General features: G+C 32.7%; 2 protein-coding genes across 3 annotated transcripts in view; both read left to right on the top strand.

Annotated features, from left to right (window-relative positions):
• The first annotated feature begins 2,877 nt into the window (after nucleotides 1–2,877).
• LOC110999378 lies at nucleotides 2,878–5,895 on the top strand. The gene is made up of 5 exons (XM_045634184.1): nucleotides 2,878–2,887; nucleotides 3,214–3,350; nucleotides 3,718–3,828; nucleotides 4,530–4,613; nucleotides 5,797–5,895. Exons 1-5 carry the CDS (start codon nucleotides 2,878–2,880, stop codon nucleotides 5,893–5,895), a joined length of 441 nt encoding a protein of 146 aa, XP_045490140.1.
• Nucleotides 5,896–10,219: 4,324 nt separating this feature from the next.
• Nucleotides 10,220–12,712, top strand: part of LOC110999887 (anion exchange protein 2) — a 38,279-nt gene continuing 35,786 nt past the window's right edge. The window contains exon 1 of one of the 2 annotated variants that reach the window (XM_022269171.2): nucleotides 10,220–10,333. In XM_022269171.2, the coding sequence (XP_022124863.2) occupies nucleotides 10,286–10,333 (48 nt within the window). In that variant the 5' untranslated portion in view covers nucleotides 10,220–10,285. The remainder of the gene's footprint in view (nucleotides 10,334–12,712) is intronic. The other variant, XM_045634280.1, reaches the window with a different exon arrangement.

Genomic DNA, 12,712 nt, shown 5'->3' with positions numbered 1-12,712 from the left:
TAGTGGTGTTTCATTAGTTGTTAAAATTAAATTAGTGATGCACAGCTGCTATGACAGCAGAACATACCATGGCAACTTAACATTTCTTACTTTATCTGTTAGAACTTTTACGATTAAAAGTTGTTCTTTAAGGAGTTAAATGGGGTAATTCGTATTTGTGGAAACTACAATGAGAGTTGCCTCGCCGGTTTCTTTTAAAAATTAAAGAAATCTCCCTATCTAACCTAAGTTTGCAGATTTGTCAGCAGACCTAACAAAACGCCATAAAGTGTGGAGTCGTTGGGGCAAATGGGGTGATTGTTCAGTTACATGTGGGGACGGAATTATATCCAGAAGGCGTCTGTGCGTCGGCGGCCGATGTGCTCCAGGTGAAATAGAGGAACAACATAGGCCATGTACTCGAACGCCGTGTGATAGAAATAGAAAAGATGATTTTGAACCGAATTGAGTCCGTGAATATTAAAATATTGAATTAAGTAGCTATTGAATGTTTTATTTTCTTGTCACCTTTGTGAACGACATTTTTCTTTAGGTTATCAAAAATCAAACGAACCCGTAAACACTTAGGAAATCAAGCATATACCTTATACAATACTTGAATATTAATAAAAACTGTAGCTCCTTTGGTCACGCGTATTGGTTTGTTCACACGTCTTGGATTGGATCTAACATCTAGTAGTAATAAATATAATTATCAAAAAACTTATTGGATGTGACAATTTTTTACTGTTGACTCTCTTTTTTTTATTCGATAAAAAAAATTTACGAAGTAATCGTATACGTACGTATCATTTCAACGCGTCAAACTGAAATCATGGTAATTAACAGTACGATTTCCACTTGATATTTATCATACAGGTATTTATGCATATAAAACACATAGGTATATTAGATTTTATTAATGAACGTAAACCTTTATTATGGTAATTATTTGTTAACACTTTAAACAAAACGTTAATTATATATTCAAATTCAACAATTGAATAAATATTGTGGAAAATTCTTGTAGAAATATGTAAATAGTTTCAATATATATTTACGGATGCATTTAATATTTATTTATAAAAGGATGATAAGCCCATTTGTAAACTACTTGTAGTTTACAAATGGGCCGACAACTGCCTGAAACTGACTACTGCTGAAAAGTCCAAGGTATATTTATATAAAGAGTATTGCAGAAAGGTTTCAAAACACGATCCAACAATGTATCTTGATATACTTTAGCTGAAGTTTTCACTCCATTTTCTCATAAACGTTGTTTTGTGACACGCCCCCCAAATAATTACTGACGCAGGAGGATGACCACGTTGTACCTTTCCGACCACTTGAACTGCTTCAAACATGAAAACTTTGTAACAGTATTTTTGGCCTGACATCTAGTCAGGAGATATGATATATTGGAAGTCTTAGAAAGTGGAGAAAATACAGTTTAATCACTTTTTTCATGGGAGGTAGTCCATAAAATATATATTAAATAATCAATGATAAAAGTTTCAAACATTTCGACAACTCTGTTCCTAATAAAATTAACCAAATAAATAAAAGCTACACAATTTAACAGTATTAAAATAATTAGCTGTAAGTAAAATTCTAATAAGAATAATAATTTACTTCAGACTATTGACAAAATGCTCTTAAATGGGTCCGTAATAATTAAATTTTAAGTTTATATCAAGCGATTAAAGCACAGCATACAAAGCAAGAGGTGTGTCAAAGATCGATAGTACGATGTATGATATGAAAGAAAAGAATAGACAAAATAAACAATACAGCTTTAAGATAAACTAGTAAGGTAACAGAAATTGCAAGTAAAATAAATAAACTAAAGTGAAATTGGGCGAGGCACATGGCAACAGGAACTGAAAAGTAGAGCAAAGAAGTACTGAACTGTTGCCCAAGGTACAGCAAACGAAAATGACGAATGCAACTTTGAAGGTGGAGAGACCAAATTAAAGAAGGCAACAAGGCAGAGCGCAGAGAGAAATGGCAGGATTTTGAGGAGAATTTTGCAAAAAATGGCACACAGATACCTAAAAGAAGATTGAAAAATAATCGTATCTAAATGTAAAAAAGTATCTCAACTAAAAGCCTATTATTACTAGTATTAAGTGTTTATGAGATGCGAAACCACGTTCAGACCGGATATAGTCTTCATCAATGCTTATTCTTTATGATTTCGCGAATCTGTTGCACTGTCTTACCTGGAACTTTGAAACAAAACATACAGAGGCATCATATCACCCAACAACTGTCGTTTTCGGTCATTCGAACAAACGGCTGTGGGCTAAGTGCTATTTAAAAATGAAATTTAATTTCTTACCTGCTCTTTTTGTATTCAGTGTCAAATGTGCAACATTGGAGAGTATGTATTTACCAATATGGTTATATTTTAAATAGCGAAGGGCATACGCGATTTTTCCTTGATGTTCTGCGCTCGATATCCAACTACGTGACTTTTCTATTCGCGCAAATAACACCGAGCTATACCAAATATTATATACAGTATGCTCAAAAGAAAGTTCAAGTTTAGTTGATCGAAAAAAGAAAAGTAAAAGTGTTTATTGCTTATTAAAGTACGCATTTCGGGAAATTATTTTTGAAAAATAAGACCTTCGCGTTCGCGGCTCAGGTGGACTCAGTGAAGGCTGTCTTTTTATGACGTATATTTTCTTTCAATTGCCCCAGAAAAGTGGGCTTATTGGCGTAGACTTTAGCTTTAAGATAACCCAATAAGAAAAAAATACATAGGGGGTTAAATCAGGACTGCGTGGAGGCCAATTTATGTCACCTCTCCTGGAGATCAATTTTCCTGAAAAAAATTCTCGAACTCGTGGCAGAGACGTATTGGACGTGTATGAAGTTGCTCTTGCTTGAACCATGTGCTTTGGTAATAGCCAGGAAAGTTTTGAAGTTCAGGCACTTTAAGTCGTCTAACACTTTCACACAAAACTCTGAAACTAAATGTAACTTTCTTTTGAGACACCTGTTATTTGCTTCAATTATAATAAGCCAGCAGCACTAATCCAGACTATTTTTGGCTTCATATTTCTACATTTGTTGATTTTTAGACCTATAATGACATGTTGGTTTTCTAACGTCAGTTTCCTTCATAGTACGAGCAAGTGCTTGTTGATTATAACAGCGATAGAAATAATTCTGCAGAGCGGCTTTACTAAACGAAGAACGTATAAGCAATTGAATATTTATTTCTAGCTACAAAAGAGCCTTCGAACGACACAAACCAGACAACATCTTATAAGATATCTTTAAGTGAATACCAAGCGACCCCAGTTTCGTTGGATAAGAAACGAGACATGAAGTCACTATGGGTATATCATCCACCATCTTTGGTAAGCGTTTTAATATTATAGTCAATTTGTATACGCCTTAAAATGTCTTGTAAAACTGTCAGGAGTTTTGAATTATTTACTATGTAGATATACCATTTGTATTACGAAGCCTTACTAAGGTTTGTTAAGGTGACTGTTCTACTCTCGATTGTTTTTCTATGTCGTGAGTTGGTGTCCACCATTAGCATTTGTCGTAAAAAGACGTAAAACTGTCGGTTCAACGCCTGCTTTCGTAATACACCGCCGTGTCTACATAATCCTGTCGTGGAAGTTTTAGACTTATGGATTAAAGAGCGTAATTGTAACGCACTGAAATGGCGTGGTAAATGTCATTATAATTTTTCTAAAATTTCAAGTTTATTTACAGCAGTCTCAAGGGGAAGACCAAGTGGTTCAAAACGCGATGTTCAAGTCTCCGCATTTGCTCACAAGACTCGCAAAGCCGTTTAACTTTGGCATAGATCCATACTTCAGCAAGGTAACTTCTTAGTATTGTCTTTTATTAACATAACTTTTACACATTTAAAGAAAAACACTTTTAAACGGATTATAGTTATGTATTATTGTATTTAAACTTATAATTATTTGTACATAATTTTAAATTTAAACCGACGTTTCGCGTGCTTTACAGCGTGCGTGGTCACGGTGACTGAAGACAAAGGTGTTAAATGTCAAAAAGTATTACAGCTGCAGAAAATGTTGTGTTATCTGTATTTATTTCCCCGGAGTTGGTATCGACTAAAAGATGTAGGGTTTTTGCAGAAATTGCTCACGGTGTCCTCCATTTTCGCGGATTGACATTTAACACCTTTGTCTTCAGTCACCGTGACCACGCACGCTGTAAAGCACGCGAAACGTCGGTTTAAATTTCAAATTATGTACAAATAATTATAAGTTTAAATACAATAATACATAACTATAATCCGTTAAAAAGTGTTTTTCTTTAAGGTAACTTCTTATTAACCACACACATGTACTCTGCGTCTTAAATGTTTATTGTTTTTATTTGATGATACTGATTTAATAAAACTGCATAGTCTATGTAAGTTTGATTAGTTTTCTGTGCTTTCTAAAGTGATATTTCATGTTTCTAAGTCAAAAGTCCCAAGGGTTCACTGACGAGCCTGAGTTTCTTTTAATTGTCGTTTTTATTTATGATATTTAAATTAACTTTTACAGGACTATTTCGCACCATTTGAAAGAAGAAATAGACCTATAACTCTAGTGGCTTTTAGAAGAAATGCTTTGATGCCTCGCAGAAGTGTAAGATATTTAATTAAGAATATTACAAATCAAATTTAATTAAATGATCTGATATTACTAAATAATTTTGTCAAATTGTTATTAAAAATTATCTGACATCTCAATACAGTAATACCCCGGAGTTACGCGATAGGTGGGACTGAGCGCTATCCGCGTAAGTCGAATTCGCGTAAGTCGGGGTACAAATTTGCATATAAAGACATACAAAGTATGTTTAATTGGGACTGGAGACTAAATAAAACAATAATTTAGGAAATAATTAGTATCTCATTCTAGATAATATGACAAACTATATTAATAGAGTGTATAAACGCAATCCGAAGTTAGTTTGATGTAGAAGGTTTCATAAATTGTAATTACAAAGTCGTTTTCTTCTCCCGTATATCTCCTCGTACCATCCTAGTAATTTTTTAATTCCATGTTTTGTAACAAAAATGCGCTCTTCATTGGAGTCTATGCTTTCCAAAATTGTTAACCCTTTTTCCATCGAACTCAGGGCTTCTGTCAAGTTTCCAACTGTCATTTGATCTTCCAATTGAACTGGATCCAAAGAATCATCATTGTTCATCATTGTGACTTGTTCACGCATTGATATGAGCTCATCATTTGTGACCTCCTCATTGTGTGAATCCACAAGCTCTTGAACATCATCACTATCCTACACAGTTTACATCACTACACGTCTGTGCCTGTTGTAAACTGAACGAATAATAATGCGGGCGGGGGGAGTCAGAAACAAACGCCGCCGCTTGACTTTAACTGCGCGGCGTTCAAACAAAAAACGAATAGACGAGAAAATTAAATCGCGTAACTCCGTATTCGCGTAAGTCGAGGTAGCGTAAGTCGGGGTATTACTGTATACAAACAGGTTTTTTAATAAGGTTTGATATTAATTTTCCCGTATGATTAAATGTATCAGGTTCGTCAAGAGAGCAGTGTTGGCCATGTGGCTTCAGCGTGCGACTCTAGTCCCTGAAGTAGTAGGTTCAAAACCCGGCTCTGCACCAACGGACTTCCTTTTTATGAGCGCATTTAATATTCACTCGAACGAGGAAAACATCGCGAGGAAACCGGCTAGCCCTAGACTCCAAAAGTCAAAGGCGTGGGTCAGGCACAGGAGGTGCATCACCTACTTGCCTAATAAATAAACAAATAATGTAACAGATACACTGATTCTTATCAGGTTCGTCAAAGCGCGTCAGCAGAAGTTGCGGAGTTACAGTCCCCATTCAATGAAGTCGGTGCTTTGTGGCGGGAAGACCCGGATATATTTAATTTATAAGTTATAGTTGGTACTCAGATAGATATTATATAATAAATAAAGAAACTAAATTCTTTCAGTTCAAATAAGCAATATATTATTGAGTATATATTTTATTATTTGTGAAGATTAAAATTTTAGATAATCTGTAGGATATCATTTTTAATATGATATCTTAATTAAAAGCAATGTTTTTAATCTTTAATTCGATTCAAATTTATATCTGACACTGTCTAAGGTTTGTCAAGAATTTCTTTAGAAGTTTCACACTATTTTAAACAAAAAGTTTACTAATATAGCTTCACGTATACGATAAGAATTAACGTAAACTATGCAAAATCTTAATTTAAATTAAAGATATTATTGGAACTTTAATAATGTAAGTAAATCAGCATTCAGTATCTATTGTCGTATTTCAATTTGTCAAAAAATTGTATGTAAAACATAAAAAAATTCAGAAGGATTTGAAAAATATATTATGCAAATCTTTACTATTATTTGGTGTTTCTTGTGAATTTCTTGTCTTTCACTGATTGTGGTTGGAGAACGGCCACGTTTCTCAAAGTTCTCATCGTCTCTGAGTATTATATAGCCGAAATATGAGTTAATTCGTTGTCGGTATATCGGTATATAGGTTGACAGCGCCTAGCCTATCTTTTTAGTAGCTGCATAACAACATGTGGATAATTTGCTATGCTACCCTATAGAGATTCTTGGGATTTCCGGTATGAAAACAGAAATATGATATTAAAACCTTTATATATCTTTATACATAATATATTGTTTATTTTTCTCTCCATAAAAACCTTCCTTTGGGGAATTAGGAAAAAACTCGAATTTGTCCAGCCATCTTCGAGCGCTTCGAGAGTTGTGTTTAGCTACATATTTTGCGTTTTATATTTTTTGTAAAGACAATGATCTATGTAACTATTAAATAGTTTGGATATATATAAGATTGGACGTAAGGTTGGTAGTAAGGTACTCCGACAGTACACTTGCGAAGTCATTGCAGTTACCCGTAAGATGCAATTTCGGCCATAAATTAATCATATAGACGGCATGAGAAGAGGTCACCGCCCAAAGTCTATCCAATGAAACCAACTGTTTTATTTAGATTCCTTTCGCACTGAATAACCCTAACGGCGTTTGAAATATCATTTATTTGTGTCAAGAAACAATTACATCAATCTCATGTTTCTTGATGAGCTAAATTGTTGATAGGAACCAAACCGCAACCACAGGTACCCTTATAAGGATATGCTATATGAATGACCTTTATCTGTCGCAGTATGAGGAGCGGGTGGTGAGGTGACGAGTGAGCCACCTGCGTACACACGTGGCCCACCAAAACACATGTTAAGGCGTCCGAAAACACGATAGTTTTAGATATATTTTTGGTTGCAGTGTCGATATCAGCTAACTGGTGTTTGTTTTGAAATTCAAAAGTGCTTACGCTTAATTGTCATTTAACTTATTTGAAATCAGAGTCTAGCCTGAACTGAATGTTTGACGGTATAAGGCGTTACATAAAGTCCCTCTCCCGACTCTTAACGGTAATCTAAATGTTACAAAGTTATGGTAATTAAGCGATAATAATATCATTAAATTGATTGACCTTGTATTTACTTGTTCGTATCGATTGAATGGTCTAGCTATTTCAAGAAATTGTTGCGAACTGATCGAATTTACTATCCAGCTACGATATATAAAGTTATTTTGTCTGCGTTCACTCTCATCAAGCAGATTAATGATATATTATATTATTTAGCACAGTTTCTGTACGGCAGTATCAACAAATTCGGTCGCGAAACTCCCTGCGTTGAGTAAATGTACATTATTTGTGGGTGGATTGTATAGATAAAGATGTAGGCTCAGAAATAATGTTGTTAAAAGAAATGAGTTGCACGATGCTTGATGGAAGGGAATTCATTCAGGTATGAAAATTACGAAGTTGATTTACTAAAAATAATAGTTACAATAGTTACTTACTACAAATCTGACACCAAAGGGAATTAATGAATCAATGAGATGAACTAATGAATGATGAATTTACGTTCAGATTATTAGGTGAGAAAGTATTAAGAAAAACAAGCGGACAAAATACCGAATACGTTTTAGAGTACGTTTAGATTTTAAGCTGAGATATGAATCATTTTTGTATATTTTTTTATCCATGAATTTGTTGTCCTTAGAGACTTACCTATAATTCAATAGAGACTTGATTTTAAAATATTCGTAAACTAATTTTAAAAAGTAGACCTAGTACTGCTATATCTTCTATGTCACAAAAATGTTTTCAACTCTCAAACCTTCAACACAGGCTAAAATTTATGAAACAACTAAATTTTTAACTGTATAATTAACAGCTTATCATGTTGATAATGTTTTTCATAGACTACATTTTTTGTTTATTCATTATGTAGTTTAGTTTAATTAGTTTTTAATGCTGTTCGTGCTTCTAAGGTGGTGGTTTTTAAGGTGGGTGCAACAAAATAGCATTACTGATTTATTTATGTATATAATTGTAAAGAAACACTTACTAAAAATAGTTTACATGTAAATTTAACCTTACTTTAGAAACCTAATCTATATTAACGCCTTCAAATAAGACGCATTATTTTATTGTGGTTATCGAAGTCGGTTTTCTTAATAGGTATATTATATTCTTCAATGTGTTGTCTTTATATTGGCTTCTTTGATGGTCAACATACTATTATATTTTTTTATGGACAGTAAAGTCATTTTTGCCGACTTACAAACAGATAATACAAGTAATACTTACTTACTTAACTTAGAAGTATACACAACATGTCCGAAATTTATATCTTACTTGCTGACCTGGCTAACTTCGATTCGCCTTACAGTCTTATAATATCGTTGTTACTTTAGTTAAACTTGTTTTAGAATTTAAGGTCATATTTTTTTACAAATACAGAAATGTTTTATTGCTAGCCATTGCGAAAGAAGAATGGCAGTTTTACACGTGCCTCTTATCTCTAGCGCCAATACTGCGATACTGCATGTTAAAGCACTTTCTGATATACAATTTTTTTATGCGGTAACACATGTCTTCGATCAAGATCAAAGCCTGGTTATGCATCTCCACATTCACCGGAATTGACACGAATTCATTGTAATGCGTAGTTTTGTCAACAGATGGCACCACATGTAGTTTGCATTCGTAAAATTATTTATTGTTAGTCGATTATTTATTTGATATAATATTGTATCTTATTCTGGTATTCGGAGCTGAGAATATTGCACCAAAAAAGAGAACTGAAATTGGTCCAGCCGATCTTGATTTATACGTAAGTATAAGTCTTGTAACTAAGAGGGCGTTTTATATATTTAAATATGGTACCTGCTTAAGTATGCGGGTACTTTAACTAGTTAAACACTGCCCTCCGCGTATGTACCCGCAATCAATTAGCAAGGGTTATATAAAAATTGTTTTCAGTGACATTATTTGTATCAAATGTTTAAAGACAATTTATCTTTCTTATTTAATTTACTACCAATACACGAATAAATAGGTAAATATATAACATATATTTATATGGCATATAAATAAATATCTAAAAGACATCACCGGAAGGTCAAAGAAACAAAGATTTTTGAAGATAAAACTGTATTCTTTAGTTATGTAAATCAGATACATGTCTTCACTTAGTATTATTGTAATTGAAAACTACACAATGTGCTTGATAAATATCCGTTTCCCAGACGTTTATATTTTCAAATAAGATTTTATAATATTACAATTGTGTTCACAATGTAAAGTTGGATCTGAAAAATAGATGTTTCAAAGAATATTGGAACTTATAAATAATATATGTGCAATTTCCTTCTAAAAACAAAAGAAATTTAATGGGTTTATCAAACTGTGGAAAAAAATTAATTTGTGTATTAGTGGATCAGACTTTCATTTGAAATGTCTGCATTAATTACAATAGTGATCTTAAAAGCCGAAACTAATTATTACCGAAAATATTGTTAATAAATTATATTAAAATAAATATTGTTATCGAACCCAGACGGTACGGGTTTACTCACGTGACTTTACCATCAAGAGCGTTGTATGTGTATCAGTAATTCAAAAACTTAAAACATAGTCTTAAAATTAAATAATCTAAAGTAAAAAAAAATATTATTGACACAGTAAATAAAGAAATTAATTCCTTTCGTTTACCATTTTTTTAAATAACATGACTGTTGACATGTGGAAAACGTCAGATATATTTTAATTATCGCTAATCAAGGCATTGTTTATTGTTGACAGGTAAGTGCAGGGCTGATGAAGGTTGCGTCGGCGTCGTTTACGACGGTTCGCCGCGGCAACGCCGGTAAAATAAACGTTCAGTCAGACCGCTGTCGCCATTAAATGAAATCGTATCTGTAACAGTTCGCCGACATGAGTAGTGGTCGCCGAAAACTATCTTTCCTTGGCTTCGCACCGCAGGTGAGTTCTAATATTTTGATTTTACGCAGTGTTTAAAACAACATGATACGTATTTTAATACCCTTATTAAAATTGTAATGTTTCTCGTATCAACTATCAACATTTTTATTCTACAACCATTTCATTTCATTTAAATATTTGGTAAACAAATTTAAATATTTATATGAAGTAAAATTAAATAAACGCATAAAATAGTTACTATTTAATACTTTTTTTTATAATTTTAGTAAAGCATCCAAGCTCTAAATGGCTATAGAAGATGAATTGTTTTTTATATTAATTTTTTTAATATTAATTTTATATTCGTACAATAAGTTAGTATGTATATAATTAAACTTTCAAAAGTAAGTGCTTGTTATATGATTAAACTATATTTAACCTGTTAGCCTTATTCGACAATAAGCCTCTAGGTTGTTATTCTTAATTAAAAATCAAGACAAGTGACAAACATTTTCCTTTTGCGATTAGTAATTTACACGTATTAGTGCGGGTTTTGTTTAACCTCTATAACGTATTGCCTTGCATAATGTAATAAAAGGCCTATGTTAAGGTGAGCACATTTTAGCCTATGAGCCTCTGCCATGTCCCTGAAACTGACTTGACTTCCGAATTTAAAGGTGTTAAGGATGTATCGATAATAAATATTTATAGAAGCAAGTGTTACTATTTCTGACTAAAACTAATGTAGTTATTTTAAGAATGTAATATTTTAATATATGGTAATAAGTACAAATTAAATGCGACAAATATAATCGTATATAGGACGTTACTTAAAATAATCAAATTGATGCGCAGTTTTCGTAATAAATGTATGTTTAATTTCCATATTTGTGAATATTTTAGCTCCTTTTTAATGAAATATTTTTCCCCTAGAAATCGATGGTGCATTCGAATTTAAATATTTGGTAACTGAGCCGTCCTTTCTAATTCCGCCTTCCTTTTGAAAACATGTATATATCCTAATTGTGTTAACGTATTTTTTTAAATATTCTTAGTTATTAGAAACAATTGTTTCCCGGAGAATAAAAACCAAACGCGGAGGTGAACTAAAGAGGCAATTTAGGTCCTAGGTTATCGATATTGAATATAATATTTAAAAATTAAAATAGAATATACAAAACGTCCATAGTGTACATCTCTTCCATTTCCCAGTCTGGGCTTAGAGATAATAAGCTTAGCTAGAAACTTCTAGTACCAATTCCATTCATAAGTCTGGACTATTTAGTCACAACAAATTGCAAAACATAACGACAGTAACAATAACATTACGATTGGTAGGTTTGATTTCCTTCATTCCATTATTTTGCGACATCATCAAGTCCAGCTCTGAAACTTCACAGACCGCTGACTTCTCGGAGTGACATTTCGAAGACTTGTGGTCACAGGTCGTTGAGTGAGGCTACTCCCTCCCACTCCCAACCTTACCTTACCGCATGGTAGATAACGTTTCTCTCAATGTAAGAAAAAATAAGTGTATTACAAAAATTTGAGATTTCTTCTCCGTCAAATTTGCTGGCGAATTAAAAAGAAATAACATCTTTCCTCAACCCATTACCGTGTTTTTTTTTAATTTCTCCGTAATTACTCTTTATTTTGTTTTTCGAGTTTCACGGACGCTCATTAATGGGCATTATTGCTATTTATAAAATACCTAAAAATCGACCTGATAAAAAATACGGAGAATTCATTAATTAAGTATATTTATTTTCACGAAAGAACTTTTTTTCCATTTTTTTTAAAGCGATTTAAAATTAATATTCTGTTACGCCCGTTGTGCCGTTATGCTATCCAATAACTTCTATTGATTTTTACACTTATATTAGAGGAAAGGTTTTATTGTGGTTTTGTTTACATGACTCCAAAACTACGAGACCGTTAAAAATTCCTTTACCTACTGATGAGCTTACACTAATGAATATTTTCAAAAAGTTATCGTTATATATCACTATAAAACATTTGATACCCTGCGCAACGTTGGCATTTTTATAGAAGACATACTATATCTACAAAAAAGTGTATTTATCACAAATTGAATAAAATCACCAGCCACGCAAAGCCGGCACTAAACGCAAGTATGTGTATTCTTTGATTATCTAGAACAGAACAATGTGTGTATAACATTCTATTCAGTAATATTCACACAAATTCAACACAAAGATCAAGTCATACGATGCTTATTACCGTTTTAATTTCTACTGCTCTCATATTTTGAGATGAGATAATCTTGTTTTTTCAGATGATGTTAAAATGTGTTGCGGTGAAACTCATTTTTAAAGAACACTTTTCAATGATTCCCACTTATAGAACTTATAGTTATATATAATATGAAGATAAACCATTAATCAAGAACCGGAAACAATTATTAAAAAAAATCCTCTC

This window comes from Pieris rapae, chromosome Z (genome assembly GCF_905147795.1).
Source record: "Pieris rapae chromosome Z, ilPieRapa1.1, whole genome shotgun sequence".
NCBI classification, from domain to species: Eukaryota; Metazoa; Arthropoda; class Insecta; order Lepidoptera; family Pieridae; genus Pieris; species Pieris rapae.
This window is presented reverse-complemented; position numbering and strand designations above follow the sequence as displayed.

Excerpts from the sequence above, each read along its gene's own strand:
- LOC110999378 (XM_045634184.1), top strand. Across the intron at positions 3,351-3,717 it reads TATATCATCCACCATCTTTG|CAGTCTCAAGGGGAAGACCA; the intron begins GTAAGCGTTTTA and ends GTTTATTTACAG. Across the intron at positions 3,829-4,529 it reads TAGATCCATACTTCAGCAAG|GACTATTTCGCACCATTTGA; the intron begins GTAACTTCTTAG and ends TAACTTTTACAG.